Source organism: Ostrinia furnacalis, unplaced genomic scaffold (assembly GCF_004193835.3).
Source record: "Ostrinia furnacalis isolate ACB-3 unplaced genomic scaffold, ASM419383v2 OfSCF4162, whole genome shotgun sequence".
In the NCBI taxonomy this organism is placed as follows: Eukaryota; Metazoa; Arthropoda; class Insecta; order Lepidoptera; family Crambidae; genus Ostrinia; species Ostrinia furnacalis.
Window position 1 is genome coordinate 434,257 of NW_021134401.1, and position 16,909 is coordinate 451,165.

A 16,909-nucleotide genomic window follows, 5' to 3' on the forward strand; every position below is an offset into this window, starting at 1 on the left:
ATGGCGTGGACTACTGATGGATCAGTCGGCCCGTGTTTACAATTATAGCGTGCAATGACACTCATAGCTCAGTGCCCAAAAGACGTAAAGTCCCGAGCGCCCCTGCCCGCGCCCGTACTAGTGAAGTTTGACTGAAGCCATAGAGTTGATCACTGACCTGGTCTGCAGCGGCCCTTCCTCCGGGCGGTTGTTCTTGAGCGCGTCAAGCAGGAAGGCGGTGCACTGCTGCACCATGTTCTGCTCCATGAACACGTCCACGATCTGGTTGATGTCTGCCAGCGGCGGGTCCTCGGCCACCAGCATGCCAGCGAAGCCCGCGCCTTGGTCGGGACTCGAGCGCATGACAGAGCGGAGAAGGAAGATGTAGTCGGGGGTGTAGCCCACCTGGGAAATAGACAGTGACGTTCAGCTTTTGTTTGTAGACAAGAGGAATGATGCCTTTAATTTTGAATAAGGGCTCTATAAGGGACCCCCACACTAGCGTCTTCACCGAGCGGAGTAGGAAGATGTAGTCAGGGGTGTAGCCCACCTGGGAAATTGATTGTGACGTCAAGCTTTTGTTTGTTGACAGATATAGGCAGACAGACTGGGGTAGGAAAGTTCTTGAGTGGCGACCACGAACCTCGGGCGTGGGCAGGCCTCCCACTAGGTGGACCGACGAGCTGGTGAAGGTCGCGGGAGGTGCCTGAATGCGAGCGGCGCAGGACCGGCCTTTGTAGAAATCCTTGGGGGAGGCCTTTGTCCAGCAGAACGCGAGATATAGACAAGACAAATGATGCCTTTAATTTTGAATAAGGACAGGTCACTAGTGTCTTCACCGAACGGAGCAGGAAGATGTAGTCGGACCACCTGGTAAATAAATTCTTCTCAGCACTGGTCATTTATTGTCCCAAAGTAGTGGTTAATACTGAGACGTAAAAGTGCTTTTTACCCGACTGCGCCAGAAGGAGGGTTATTAAAAGCCTACTTGCAAAAATAAAACGCGTTTTAATTTATTCATATTATTGCGGCGTCAAGCTTTTAGCGATGCCTTTAGTTTTGAATCAGGACTCTTTAAGCGACCCCCCACACTAGCGCTTTTTGAGCGTTGTAATCTTGCCAGCGCACGCGCATCGTCGACAAGTGGCGCTACGCAGCGATGGCGTCACATCCGCGCGGCGTCGTTTGGTAACACGACGTACGTATATGTGACTAAACTATAAAAAGCAACATAACATCAAAACATGATGTAAAAAAATTTTGCTAACAGCAAAACGAGAGAGTAAATGGTATATGTTCAGGTATAATTAGCTATTTTGGCATTTACCCAGTTTTGTTGTTTACAGAAAAATAAAGTAATGCGACGTAGTAACGGTTTTTCAGATATCTAGAGATTTTTTAAAATGTGATGTAACTTCAAAGAATAAGATTTGACAAATGTGTATTGAATGCCAGTAATCATGTAGTCAAATTACAAGTAACAGTCGATGCAAGTTACATGACTAGCTAGACCCTAGAAGTAGTATAGATCGTTTCATCCACGAAGACGCGCCCCACCAATTTTTGGTCGAGGGAAGCGCGGAGTGCGGTGAGCTTGATCCGAGCAATCCGAGCATCATTATTGTAGTGTGCGTGTGCACTCATGGATAATTTAGCGTGTACCGATAACACTCAAACATTCGCGGAAGAATAGTGGGGCGCGTCTACGTGGATGAAACGATCCATACATTGACTAGCTAGACCCTAGAGGTAGTATATCCGTACCTCCTTCGCGTACAGCACGATCTTCTGGAACTGGGCACACTCTTCGGAGCATCCCAGCTTCTCTTTGAGCCACTTCTCTAGAAGCTGCTTCACGTTACATTGACTGGCTAGACCCTAGAGGTAGTATATCCGTACCTTCTTCGCGTACAGCACGATCTTCTGGAACTAGGCCCACTNGGCCCACTATTCGGAGCATCCCAGCTTCTCTTCCTTGAGCCATTTCTCTAGAAGCTGCTTCACGTTATACTGACTAGCTAGACCCTAGAGGTAGTATATCCGTACCTCCTTCGCGTACAGCACGATCTTCAGGAACTGGGCCCAGCTCTTCGGCGCATTCTAGTTTCTCCTTTTTGAGCCATTTCTCTAGAAGCTGCTTCACGTTACATTGTTTAGCTAGACCCTACAGTATATCTCCCGTACCTTCTTCGCGTAGAGCACGATCTTCTGGAACTGGCCGGTCTCGGCGAAGCACTGGATGACCTTGCTGGCCACGTTGGCGCGCAGGTACACCGACAGCGCCAGCGTGGGGTCCACCTGCTTCACCAGGTCGCCCAGCTCCTCGGAGCACTCCAGCTTCTCCTCCTTGAGCCATTTCTCTAGAAGCTGCTTGCGGCCTGTCGAAATAAGTGCGTGTTAACTCTGTAAAACAGTGGTTCTTAACCTTAAAAGTCATGAGGGACCATTTTACCAAATTTCTGTCTTATCAGGGACCACCTCATAATCGTCGGTCAAAGCCAGTTTGACTGCAAAAATCAGTTAAAAGTGGTTTTGACCAAGGTGTGCAAGTGCACTTCGTGGACCACTTGGAATGCTTCCAGGGACCACCAGTGGTCCGCGGACCACCGGTTAAGAACCACTGCTGTAAAACGATGGGTTGTGCTTGTGATGACACCATACCAGTATCGTACATTGTGTGAAATTGAGAAGGTCAGTTACACCAGGCCTATGCATCTATCTCCGTGAGTAGGCATCGAAAACAAAACATGCAGCGTACCCGCCGACGGTTTTAATCCACAAGGGATTCACGAGCGACTAGTGAGTGACGAACGCGCGCGTATTTTTTCTTCACATTGGGTAAAATACCCATTGTGAAGAAAAAATACGCGTGTAGTGCGCTAGATGGCGACAATAGCATCTTGTAGCAGTCAGCCGTGTCGCATCGGCACAGTGTTGATACTGCCGATCATTGACGTATGTAAACGAAACGGTGCTCGATTCTGAGACAAGCTAAATTACACCATATTTTTGACGACATTGAGTAGTTTTTTTCACTCACCCTGCAACAGCACGGGCCGGCACAGCTCCAGCGACTCGAACTTGTTGAGCTGCGCCTGGTCCAGCAGGATGCCGAAATACTGCAGCAGCGGCGACGTCTGCCCCGGCTGCGTGGGCACCTGCTGAAACCGTTGGATGGTCTGCGGCGTCCGGAGGATACCTCGTGGGGCCATCGCTGCGACCTGAATCAATGACAACGCTTTCAAGACTCTCCTTTCATCAATATGTTTCGTTTCAACCGAAATACGGCTACTGCTGGACAAAGGCCTCCTCCAAAGCGTTTTGCAAAGACTGGCCTTGAGCTGCCAGCATCCAGGTGCTTCCCTATACTCTCACCAGACCATCGGGCCACCAAGTAGGAGACCTGATAAGACCTAAGATTTTTGTTCCGTAATCGCCACTCGTGAACTTTTTTGCTCAAATGACATCAGTTCTATGAGTTGTGACCCACCCATTGCTACTCAACCTTGGCAAGTTTGTGGGCTATGAAGGTTACTTTGCTTAAATTTTGATTTCCAATAATGATTTCTGATTGTCAAATAGTACCTACACATGTCATGAAATACCATAAACAATATGATTTATTAAAAACATGATTTTCTACTTAAGGTATCATAAGGTATATTGAATGTTCTAAAGGTCTTACCTTAGCAGCTTCTCCATACTGGCCATTAGTAAAGAGCATGTTGAACTTCCTGACAAATAGTTCTTCAGCGCCCGCGAGATTGTTTCGCACGGCGAGACGCAGCGCCAGTTCAGGGTTTTGCAGCACCGTGTTGATGTATGGCACGATGGAATCCTCTTCTACCGTCACTGAGAGAACCTGGCCTTTGCGGTTCACACCTAAACAGGAATTGAGGAGAAAATATAGATATTGAATTTATAGGTAGTCTTTCTGTATCATACTTCACTACAAAATTATTACAGAAGTTTGATATTGAACCCTTACACCGAATAGGAAGATTATTACAGGGAAAAAAGAAAAGTTGCAGATTCACTATGTCTGTTGTGCGACTTTTTTATTTTCAGAGTTATTCATGTTTATAATTTTCTGTAATTGGTGATTTATTTACCATGATGAAGCAATATTACACTACAGTTAAGTCTCTTATGAATATCATAATGTAATTTCCACTCACCGATAATTCCTCCAGTAGCTTCATGAGGCGCGGTGACAAATATGGTATCTGAAGAGATCCTGTTCATGTAAATACAGGTGCCGGTCTCGATGTCGTACATGTGGATATATCCGTACTTGGTGATGAGGTAGATGACGTCATACTTGGGCGACACCTGCATGGCGACGGGGAAGTCGTTCTGAGCCTCCGCAGGGAAGAATACGTCCACGGCCTTTTTGGGGAAGGGCTGGTTGCCCGCGGGCGTTTGGCCGACCTCTGTTGACAACAAAAAACTGCATAAGTACTACAGTCGACACAAATTACTCATTAGTGCGGCATTTTGACGCAGAAGAGAAGGAACGCCGGAACAAACTTACTTTTTGTCCATTTTCATATGTCTGTGTTTCAGAAAGACCAAGCATCTATGAAATGTCGCAAACTAAGAATCAAAATCATCCAAGTATAAAGTCATGTATAGACAAGACTCCTGTGCGACGAGAGGCCGAAGTGAGTGTGCGAGCGCGACAGCAATATAATTACTCGCGAGCGATAAGGATGGGTTGCTTGGGGTCATTGTACAAAATTCTATCTGCTCGGTGACCGGATTTTTAGCAGCATTTCAAGAAGATCTATCTACTCACCGATGATGTGCAGCTTGCCGCCCTGTGCGGTGCGCACAGCGAAGCAGAAGAGCGTGGAGGGTTCGGCGTTGCCCTCCGCCTTGAAGGTGGCGAACGACGCCGCGTGGCCCTCGATCGGCTGCGAGCACTCGCGCTCTACATACAGCTGCCCGCGGCATCATAAGACGCCTCACTCACCGATGATGTGCAGCTTGCCGCCCTGTGCGGTGCGCACAGCGAAGCAGAAGAGTGTGGAGGGTTCGGCGTTACCCTCCGCCTTGAAGGTCGCGAACGACGCCGCGTGGCCCTCGATCGGCTGCGAGCACTTGCGCTCTACTGAGTACAGCTGCATCGCGCCTACCACGCGGTTCTGCTGCGCGGAGATACCTGGAGAATTCACACATTATAACGATAAGTGGACTCCGAGATAGGATATGTCAACAATCAGGATAGGATTTAGAGCCTTGCCACACTGGCGGATTACAAGCGGTTTCAAAGCGGACCGGCGGCGCGGCGCCGCACGCCGCGTGTGAATTCCGCGCCGCTAGTGTGACAAGGTCCTTAATAGAAAAGGTTTATTTGACCAAAAAGATGAGTTGGTACAGTTTTTCTTCTAAAACAACTTGTGTAACTTTTGCATACTGAAACATGTGCGTATGGGCGTGTATTTCTGGAACTATCACAATAATAGCAAAGTAATTGATTGAGCAAAAGACGTCAACTAAGGTAATAAACTTATCCTTCAATGACCGAAGCTTCAAAATACAGTAGTTATACAATTTTCTATTTTAGGCATGTTTCAATCCACATGACAATTATACGAATACTTAATAGTCGGCGAATGGTCGCCGGCTAAACGGCGAGGGTCGTAACGAGGCAAGTAAAATGTTTATAGATAGATGATAGCATCGCAAAGAAATTCGAAGTTCCAAGGGCGTCCCAAAAAGTTTGGGATACTCACCAACTAACAGCAGCCACTGTTGCTTGGGGTCCGTCCTGTAGTTGATGATCTGGCAGTCGGCGAGCGAGGCGTGGCGGTCGAACATCTTCACCGGCGTGGAGTCGCCTTCCATCGACCAGTGGTACACCGACATCTTGGTAACGAGGGCGAGAGTGTTCAGGGATATCCACTTCCAGAACACCACGTCCTCTGTCATTGTGTGAGCCTTCATCTTTGACTTCATTTCGATGTTGAAGATCTGCAGCGTTTTTTGAGCTGCAACAAAAATTAAAATATTTACATTTTCTCTAATACAGGTTACAGTGGAATATCCACATCTTTCCTTGCATCTTATATTTAATTAAAAACCTTTTTAAGTCAGAAATGGGATACCTAAATTTGGTGATTGTAATGAACATGATTAGTAAATTAAGTTGTCTCTCGAGTCTTCTAAAAACCAAGTTTTTACGTAGATATCCAACTAGGATCAGTCAGTGAATTTTTATCTAAACAGTAGTTTTAATTTTTTGTAGGGATAAACACGTGATAGCTTATTTGTAATTAAAAACATTTTTTTATAAGTAATATTCTTTATGCTTATCTGACGAATGATAAATAGTAACGATAAATGATTCATATTTAAACAAGAGTGACGTCATACTCATAAATAAACATCAGCAACGTAAGAAATATTTAAACAACTTCTTTACTCGAGTTATTAAATGTAAAAAAACTTTTACTAAGTATGGTAAATAATGTACATCTGAATCTGCTTCATTTTCGTGTGATTTTTCATTATGAATATTCAAATATTTCATTCACATTGATAAGCACTTGCTCCGTCTAAGCGAGCGACCGTAGACAATACAATGTTGACACGAGTGTTCGCCTCGTATCAAGGCTGGGCCCACTCACTCGCGACAAACTGTGACCCGTGACTCATCCTATCTTGGAATCGCTCTACACAAAGTGCGATGTATGAATATGCGCCAGACAATCAATTTGTTGTCAGAATTTAGAAAATCCCCGTTTATATCAAACGCTTTTTTGCGTGCGTCTTAATTTGGATCGGCAGTTTTGTTCACAGCAGACTTAAGTATGTTTGAAACTTCATAGTGTTATAACTGTTCTACTTCTGCAGAAGATGATAAAGTTTATACAACTTCAGTTATAATAACTGTGCCGTAAAAATAAAAGCTATAAAAGTGCGCATCTAAATTCTATGGTGTTCGTTAGGATCCAGAATAACGCCGTCATAGAAACTTCCTATTTACAGGTTCCGCGAACCAATGCAGTCATGTCCTTTATCCTGTTTTATAACGTAACGCTGGTATCATAATAACTAAGCAGAAATATATCAAACGACACCTAAAGTATTAACACCTCATTTCAAATAAGACTACTAGCAAGGACATTTAATTTATTCTTCAGATATTGACTTTTATTGATAGAGGTCAGTTGCAAGAAATGTGGGAATGTCTCACAGCCATTGCCCGCCTATTGTCTGCACGTAACAAAGGTGTATCACGATTTTCTACCCTAAGTCTATTAACTATAAGATTTATAGCGGCGTGGGGTTCGACATGGAAGAATGAATGATCGTGTTTATCACTTTTACTTTCAAGCAGTTGGTAGTTAGTTTCATAGTGAAATTGTTTCGCGGAAACTCTAAGGTGCTTCATACATTTTTCTTTTACGTGGCTACTTGAAAATACGTACACAAAAGAAAAACCAACAGAATCCCAGATTATAATTACTAGTTACATAACGAGGAAGGGAACTCTAGCACTTAGCAACATGAAGATGATGTCTGAGATAACTCCAATGATTCCTTGTGTACAACATTAGATAAACATAAGTCTATCTTTGTGCATGATGAGTAACCGTTACAAGCGGCTGGCTTCCCTCTAAATGCAGTCTTGTGTTTCGCTCTATCCGTCCATTTGATGACCTAAGAACGGTACATTTAAGGTTACAACTTGGTTTTCTTTAGAGCTTAGAATATCGGCGATGGCTGTTTTACTTTACGTATTCACAAACATTACTATGAGGTCTCACAGTGCGCGTGAACGCACAGGGAGACATATGAACCAATCACAGAGTTCTATTCAATGTTGTGCGTTCGATTTGCTGCTTCACTTAAGCAAGCATCGTTTGTGAATACCAGCGTTAGTTACACGATAGATCGCGTCGAATTACTATGAAGTCATCCTTGAGAACTCTGTAGATCTTAGGAGTAAAGAAAGCTCTAAACTGAAGGGTGTATTTTTATATTGTTTTAACATGATTTTAAAGAGTGTGCAGTCAACGATGGAGTACGATAGGCACTTCCTTATCAATCGTTGTCAGCATGATCTTGTGTATCATTAATGCCCTGTGGAAATAGCTGATTAGGGATTTAAATTAACATAACGTAAATCTTCTAATAACCTACTAATTTACTAAATCTTTGTAAATCATACAAGCTTATAAATATTATTTTATTAATCATTCCAATTGAGATGATGCAGTTATTTACAAAGGAAACGCCCACTTTAATAATGGGTTTTGCTTTTTTATTTATGTAAGAAAATGCTACATCCATTACCCACTCCTGTTCTACCATAGATCTATTAATTGTGTCTGTTTCAGGTTATCAAACCGAAGTATGACTGCACAAGAGCTTAGAAAAAGACCAATCGTCGATGAGCCGATACGAAATTACGGACTAAACGCCGAGAACTTTTCTACTACACAGGCAATGGACTTTGAAGGTCAAACAGGTGCTGTGAATGACTTCATTTAACTTCTAGACCTTGATGGATACAAACGATAAGATTAATCTACGTACTACCCCAAGGTCAAGGGAATCCGATTGAAATAGAAAGGGGCAACGACATTTCAGCTTTTGTTGTTGCATTTGCGCGTTTCCGTAAAATTATTAGTGTGGTGCCAACATCGTAATGTCTAAACGGTGGTGAGTCACCGCCAGATGGGTACATATTTAATCAATGAATTCTTTATCTTGCATGATTACTGAAACAAGGGAAGGTAAGGTACAATGCGACGACAAAGAAATTGGTAACACTGCGAAAATAACTCGGTCATCATCCCACGCACTTCTCTCTTGCCTTTATGTCGCAAATCTTTTATTCACGAGCACGTTAACAATCGAAGATGGTATTCACCATTATGGGCTTGGTGTAATTAATAAAATGGAAGTGACTCGTGAATGGAATTCGGGATACCTACACAAGGTGTTTTTCGTTTTATGTACCTTTACCCTTCAAAGGTGAAAGATATAAGCCAAAAGTATTTTTGAAGCCTTATAAATCCAAATAGCAAGTGAAATCACATAATCCTTTTACGAATTCTAATAGGATTCTAGAAAATTCGTATGCAAATTGGAATTCTAAAGCTCATAAAAGGTCCCTGGATAGAGCTCCTACTGCCTTTTCTGCACAAACTCACTGACGTATATGGGAGACTAGTTTTTCAGCCCACTTTATCACACTCATACACCCACTTTAATACAGTATGTAGAAAATAGATGTATAAAGTCACTGTTTACAAACATAAGCGATTAATAAGGCCTTAACGCCGGTTCAAACTCTTCTATTGTAACTGTTTGTTGACATAGTTATTTACGAAAATAGACTTCCCTTTCTTCCTCAGAGTATTGACCCTAACTCAATAGCCCTGCCCTGCCTTATTATGAAGGCTTTAAAGATGTTTGTCATCAAATCGCACGACAGATGAACGGATTTAGATGATATAAGCAGACAGAATTTGATTACAAAAACAGATCCTATTAGATGTTATTGGAATCAATAAACATCTCAAACTGTCAACTGTAGAGGAAAGAGGATATCCCAGAGACACAACTAATTCTTCCCAAAGCATTTTGAAAAGTAAAAAATTAAATTAAGTTCATAGTACTGTTACTGAAGTAGTGTCATCACTGTCATGGTTTATTCATGGGTAATATCAATATTCTCATCAAATGGACAGCTGATTACGTCATCGCGGATTCAGTGACGTAATTTACGCAATGCGTGAATTTAACACATTAGTATTGTTGTTATGTCACAATTAAGGCCACTGAGCTATGCCAAATGGTTATGGCGTCTGACACCCAAGTTCAGAGCTAAGTTAATATAGCTTTTATGATGTAAAAAGATAAAAATCCTTATTGTACTGTAATATGACACAGAATATTGAGTAAGTATAATAGACACAAAAGTACTTTATGCAAACAAGTACAAAATAAGAATAAAGTTTCTTTTACACTAGGTACATAAATCACTTTTGGCATTATGTATTTATTAAAAATGTATCTCTGTGGAGCTAGTTCAGTCAGTTAATCTGTCATTCAATCTTATATCTATCTCATCATGTATTCTTGTATTAAAAATTATATCAACCTCAAAATAAATAGATCAGTATACATTTTGATAAAGAACAAATGATTCATGGATAATGAAAGATAAAGCAACAAGTTTTTCTTACCTTCAATGCCTGCCTTTCCTTTGAGGGCGATGACTTTGCTGGCAGGGTTCATGATGGCCGAGTCAGCGCTGATCGGCCTGCGGATGGGGTTGGTGGGATCTCCCATGTCGATGATGACCACCTCAGCCGTCTCTCCGACCTTCTCCCGGACACAGATAAACTTGTCCGACTCCATGGTGAGAGTGTTGAAGGATATGGAGGCTGGATTGATCCCCACATTGGTGAGCTATAAAGAAATATCAATATTTTAATTTAAGTGAAGACCTTATCTTGATTGGAAGGTCATCAACCCATAATACAAGTAATAATGATAATGTGTTGAATTATTTTAAGATTAACATTAAACTTTCTTCATTTAATTGTAATTGTGTTGAATTATAAGCATAATTCTAGCATTAACAATACAAGACTCAAAAGAAATTAATTATTAAACAGTCTATTAATACCCATGGGCTGATTATAAGCAAAACTAAGTTGAGTGCCTGTGCTAATAGGAACTAAGCATTATGATTTGTGAAAAATGTTGGTTAAATTGAATAAAGTTATTTTATTTTATGATCCATATTAAAACATGGATTAATTAATAAGTATACCACAATAAGGGAGTAGATTTCTTTTGAAGGGCTGGTCTTAGACATGGCATTATTTGTTTAAACTTCTATTAGGAAAAATTCCAATCAGTAAATATTATCCAAGCAATGCTTACTCACAGTAGTATGTGGGGCAAAGGAGTAAAAGAAATTAATTATTGTTCCTGTGTGAAATCCCATCCAATAAAATCAAAACCTGAGAGGGGTAAGTAAGGCTGTAACTGACATAATTAAAGCAAACTACATCATAGTGGGTAGATACAGTGGTACCCTTTAGCAATACATTTCAATAAGAATCAATGTTACTGGAAATTCAAATAGGCTACACACAGTAAGTTTTTGTAATCTAATTAGATTTCAATTTATGCCAATAAGTCAACTAATATTACTCAGGATCTATATATATAATATAAATAAGAAATCTATTTATTGTTTTGTATCTATCTTCATACAATACTAGGAAACCCATCATCTTATATAGGAAACTTTCAGCCAAAATTGGGGAGGCATTTTTAGGTACCTACGCCGACCTTTAAGAATTTTGGCACATATTCCACAAACCATATGATCCAGAAAGGAATGTAGAACAAATCAATACCCGCCGCACTCCCGTAGGTTCGCCGACAAGGGGGTGGAAACTGACATTTGGTAATTGCGCAATGTCACTGCTGCGGCCACCCTGGCCCTAACAGCCACTAAGAACTGCATCAACACTACCCACCACACTCCCCAATCATCCCCTGATAACTTTCTTACACCAAAGGAAGCACTATCGCCAAATCCAATAAAACCGATGGGCGTACTCACCTGTAAGTGCTCCTGAAAACGTATCGGTAAAACTTGCGCCATGGCTCCTTTGCTCCTCGCCTTAACTACACCGAATCTGATGAAAAGCGACCCTTGGAAATCGCGAAGTCTGAAAAGATATCACAAATCAATTCACTGCTGTCTCATCCGAAAACACTTTTGACAATCAACATGGCGTTCATGTTCAAACGAAAATTGACAACGACGAAAGCATCAAGATTTATCCACTTTAAGAAAAGAAACGAACTGAATTTACTCACTAATTCATTAAATTCTACATTAAGGAAACTGAGGAGTAGGAATTTTGACTATTTCAAAGAAATACTATGACGAATATTGTACACCCTCGGCTGCCACATACACAAATGAATGAAATGGCAGATGAAGGAAAGGGAAAGGTTCACAACTGCGTTCGAAAGTTTGTGTTTTCGCGTTACTCACGGTGTGAGCTCAATGGACAATGCACTCATTGAGTGAGCTCATTTTTTTTTATAAAATGGTAACACTGGTTGATCAAAGAGATGATAAGTAAAAGATTGAGCACGGCTACTACTGTGCCCCTATTGCGCTAATTTTTAACGTCTCCAATACATTGGCAAGGCAACAGAGCCCCGATTACGGTATTTTTTAACGTCAACAATCCAGACACGCTTCTCGATTCTGCGATACGATTGGTCGTTCAACAGCGTACGTCAGCTGTTTTGACCAATCGTATTGCATTGCAGAATCAGAAACGCGTCTGGATTGTAGACGTTAAAAGTTACCGTAATCGGGGCTCTGCTGAGCTAATAAACTCGCAGCGAAGCAAAGCAAAGCAAAAGCAAATATTTGTATCTGAAGTTTGTCGCGAAGATTACTGTTTGCCTCAGCTTTCGACATATTGAAGTAAACTGGCTCTATGTATACGTAATCTCTGGGTTTTTTTTACAGAGAAAAATAGTCGTGTAGCAAGCCAATGCAAGCAATAGAACGAAAAAAAAAACAAAAATGTCATTAGTGTCATCATCATTTTACAAATGTCATCTTTGCTTTGGTTTACTGTGAATGATTTGATTTGTTTAATTTTTGTGTCTTCGTTTTCGTGCAGTTTAATCTGAATTTGCTATTCAATTTTAGTCACAATTATTGTAGTCAACGGGTCATAAATAACTTGTGTGAAAATGGTATGATGTATGGATTATAAAATCAAACTTGTCATGTACAATCGAACCAAACTAAATTGTGATATTTTTATATTTTCAGTTTGGATTCAATGTTTTTCAAGAAATAAGAAATTTTAATGTGACCTACAGATGTTTTTCCGTGTCTATGTTACCTGGTAATGAGAGGCAAGATGTAGAAAGAGGGGGCAAAAGTAAGCAAATTGTTTCTGTTAAAATACCACTCATTTTTGTTTACTTGATGAGATAATCGTTCTAGTGATACGATAAACTCATGTATACGATACCTATTTATAGAACTAACTTGCATTAATAATAAATATAATTGTTTTCCAGTAATAATGCCCCCATCAGCTTTGGAGCAATTAACCAGATTGAACATAGAATACCCCATGATATTTAAGCTGACCAATAAGAAGACTAAGAGAGTCACGCACTGTGGAGTGCTAGAGTTTGTTGCTGATGAAGGAAAAGTCTATTTACCACACTGGGTTAGTTAACAGATGTATTTTTGTACTTGTTTTGCTCTTACTTTTATGTAAAATAGACCTACAACAAAAAAAATACCACTAAGTTTCATTTGTAGACTTTATTTTAGTAACTAGGTATAGGTAGTCATATAAATTAAGAAATTTAATATGTTTCTTTAGTATTTTACTGAACAATAACTGTGTAAAATAACAGCCATTTTTATATGCTGATACATTTTAATATATATTTTTGCATTGCACAGATGATGGCGAACTTATTGCTGGAGGAGGGTGCTTTACTACAGATAGAGAATGTGTCACTGCCTGTAGCAACATTCTCAAGATTCCAGCCTCTTTCTGAAGACTTTTTAGACATAACAAATCCTAAAGCAGGTAAAGGAATTTCTGAAGATTTGTCTTCAAATAAAGATAAATCCCAATTAGCACCTGAATTTTATATACATTACAATAAACTGGTATGTTTTTTTAGGAATTGGGCTTCTGTCTCTTGGTCTCCTTACCTTAGTCCTAATACATCTCTAGCGATACTGTCATTCTACCTTTTTATTGTTAATCTATTTATTGTAAATCTTGCTTTTTTTCAGTCTTAGAAAACTGCCTGAGGAATTTCTCATGTCTAACTTCAGGAGATGTGATAGCTATCAAATACAATTCAAAGGTTTACGAGCTGTGCGTTTTAGAAACCAAACCGGGCAATGCTGTTATTATTATTGAGTGTGATATGAATGTAAGTTACTATAAATAACTATTTCTTATCAAAACAAGTAGTATTTTGTAAACTGTGTTAATTTTATAGATTAGTAATACTTTACTGACTTTATTCTTTCAAATGCAGGGTCCACTGCAACAATGATTTGGCCCGTTTGTTTTAATTTATTTAGTAAAATAAATCAGATCAATGAAGTAGTACTTATATTTTATTTTTGTTAAATCACTATTTCATAATATTATTATTATTTTCATAACTTCAAATCTCTCCCTTTGCAGAAATTTCAAAAACATTAAACAATCATCGAAAAAAGTAAAAAGAGCATCTATCATTATTGCAGTGGACCTTCAAATCTAATCTATCTAATTTTAAAATTGCAAAACAATGTTTAAACTTGTAACATGCTGTAACCTCGTTAAATAAATACATTACCGAACCACAGGTAGAGTTCGCGCCTCCAGTAGGCTACAAAGAGGAGCGCCACGTCTCGAAGGGCGAGAGTGGCGCGGACGGCATGGACGAAGACCCCGCTGGTATGATGCCGGAGCCGAGCGGCTTCGTGGCCTTCAGCGGGGAGGGAAACAGGCTGGATGGGAAGAAAAAGAAGCTTACCAGCGAGAGCGAATCGGAACCTTCGAATTCTAGACAGGTAAAGCCCGGTCCGCGAGCACGTAGAATTTTGTCCAATGACCCCTAGCTACCCATCCTTATCGCTCGCGCGTAATTATGTTGCTATCGCGCTCGCACACTCACTGCGGGTGCCAGTCGCACAGTCGCGACAGCAATATAATTACGCGCGAGCGATAAGGATGGGTAGCTTGGAGTCATTGGACAAAATTATACGTGCTCACGGACCAGACTATAGTTAAGGTTTAGAATCACTTCAGACCACTGAAATACACCAGTTAAGGAGAGAGATGAAAGCAATAAAGAAGGACATTTCTATTTCTGCATACAATCAAACTTAATAGATTCCCAGGAGATTCGTTTGCCTTAAATTTTACACCTGTTTCCCCCCTTCATTTATACTGATTTGTCGTGGTTCTCTATAATTCAAATCTATTTATATCCCTTTCACTTTAATGATATAAGAGAGAGATGGACAAAAACTACAAAGTTTTAGGACACTATTGAATTTGTTAAATGTAATTTATGATTTATTAATTACAGGCATATGTGAGAGGTATTCCAGACTACGACTTCGTTATTGGCACCCTGAGGTTCATCAGAAACTCGCGGCCAACTACTGCGACGCAAGAGGAGACGCCAGTGGAGCCATTCGAAGCCTTCAAGGGTGAAGGGTTCACATTACGGACTGCTAAAACCAAGAGCGACTAACGAAAAAGTAACTGATTTAAGATGTTAAATACCCTAGACACACAGCCAGCGCCTAAAACTAGGCACGAAAAAATAGTACTTGAACGGCGTTTGAGCACTCTTGCTCGGAGCCGCGTGAACATAGATTCAATATGTCAAAGAATATGCTCCGTAAAAAAATGCTTTTACCACTTTAAAGGTACACGGCTATTGGCCCGCGCTAGACGCATCGCACGCATATATTTAATTTCTTTAATTTGCTTTGTATGACTGATTTCACATAGTGCTGCGTAAATGCCAGCGTTAACATACAAAGCAAAGATCTCCCTTGCATACCGTGCTTGCGGTGCGTCCAGTGCGGGCCAATGCATGCGTACCTTAACACTTGAGGACTCGCGCCTTAATTTGTAACTTTCATACTCGCTACCGGGTGCGCTGGACCCAGTATATAAAATCCTATGTATTTTTCAAAAACTCTTAATAAAAGTGAAAACTACTTTATTAGAAGGATAATATGATATAAACAAAGACAAAATAATAAACCAAATAGTCATATTTATTGCTTTTTTCTAAAATAACAACTTATTTAAAAAAATTAAGGTTTTTTGGCAAAATGAAGGTAATTTTTGAAAATTTTTGTAATTAATTATTTAAAAAAACACCTTGTTTATTTTCGTAAACTACTATAATTTGCCTACTTATACCAATTAACAATTAATGAGAAATTTGTATAGAACATTAAAAAATTCACTTTGTTTACCGGGTCCAGTGGACTCAAAAACACGTTTTTCGTCTGTAGCAATCACATGCAGTGGGCTATTTGACGATTATGACCGCTATTGGCTGTGCTACAATATCGTGGAAAGGTACTAAGAGTGACAACATCGCAAACGTCAAACTTTAAAAGTTATTACACAAATATTGAAGAACTGGGTCTGTTAGACCCATTAGCGAGTCCTTAAGTGTTAACAAGGATAGGATTTTGAAGAAATAATACATTATTTCTTCAAAAGTAAAAAAACATACTAACACAAAGATAAATGAAAATACACAATTGGTTGTAGTTGTATCTTTGCCCTATAAATTATTATATGAGCTAGCTGCATCCACTCCTGTGCTTGTTTTTAACCTATTGAGTCCCAGACGGCATTAATTAATGTCATAACAATTGATTATCTATTGTGTCTAGATTCGCGGAGCTTGAAGGATTAATCCTCGACTAAAGCTAGTTGCCTGTTTGCATTTTAAAAAGTAGGTAAACTCAGTCATATCATTATGCATTTGAAATAAAACTGTATGCCTGTGCTTTAAGGTCCACTTCTGAATACTAAGACTTATGTATGTATTAAATATTTTCAGCATATTACGCATATGGGCGTGTACTTGGTTGCTACTTTTGGGACACCTTTTAGCCGAGATTTCGTGTGCATAGGGTATTTAATATTGTTGGTATACTAATAGATAAGATTTTTACTTTATCTGAAATAAAAGTATAGTAATGTTAAGAAAATGCATTTTTCTTTGTTCCTGAATTCAGGCAATTTATATTTGAATAGGCAGACTGAATTTATTCTTCTTTTCAGCGCTCACCTACATTATTCATCATTTTTTCATATATTTTTATAATATTATTCATTCCATTATGTAAATA

The 16,909-nt window shown here is 39.9% G+C and overlaps 2 protein-coding genes across 6 annotated transcripts in view; one reads left to right on the forward strand and one right to left on the reverse strand.

The window, feature by feature from the left end:
• The window catches only part of Chc (clathrin heavy chain), a 47,899-nt gene extending 35,924 nt beyond the window's left edge, over positions 1–11,975 (reverse strand). For 3 of the 5 annotated variants that reach the window (XM_028313233.1, XM_028313231.1, XM_028313232.1), the window contains exons 1-10: positions 11,842–11,975; positions 11,582–11,690; positions 10,185–10,410; positions 5,718–5,972; positions 4,955–5,143; positions 4,158–4,412; positions 3,665–3,861; positions 3,020–3,200; positions 2,164–2,357; positions 158–384 (exon numbers count right to left, since the gene is read on the reverse strand). In XM_028313233.1, coding sequence (XP_028169034.1) covers positions 158–384; positions 2,164–2,357; positions 3,020–3,200; positions 3,665–3,861; positions 4,158–4,412; positions 4,955–5,143; positions 5,718–5,972; positions 10,185–10,410; positions 11,582–11,623 — 1,766 coding nt within the window. In that variant the 5' untranslated portion in view covers positions 11,624–11,690; positions 11,842–11,975. Of the gene's footprint in view, positions 1–157; positions 385–2,163; positions 2,358–3,019; positions 3,201–3,664; positions 3,862–4,157; positions 4,413–4,777; positions 4,921–4,954; positions 5,144–5,717; positions 5,973–10,184; positions 10,411–11,581; positions 11,691–11,841 lie in introns of those variants that run through there. The other 2 variants (XM_028313235.1, XM_028313234.1) reach the window with 2 other exon arrangements.
• Positions 11,976–12,596: 621 nt separating this feature from the next.
• On the forward strand, positions 12,597–15,632 carry Ufd1-like (ubiquitin fusion-degradation 1-like). The gene is made up of 7 exons (XM_028313195.1): positions 12,597–12,744; positions 12,824–12,935; positions 13,078–13,232; positions 13,475–13,604; positions 13,817–13,959; positions 14,384–14,590; positions 15,112–15,632. The coding sequence occupies exons 1-7, from the start codon at positions 12,742–12,744 to the stop codon at positions 15,277–15,279; spliced, it is 918 nt and encodes a 305-aa protein (XP_028168996.1). The 5' UTR covers positions 12,597–12,741; the 3' UTR covers positions 15,280–15,632.
• The last annotated feature ends 1,277 nt before the right edge of the window (positions 15,633–16,909 follow it).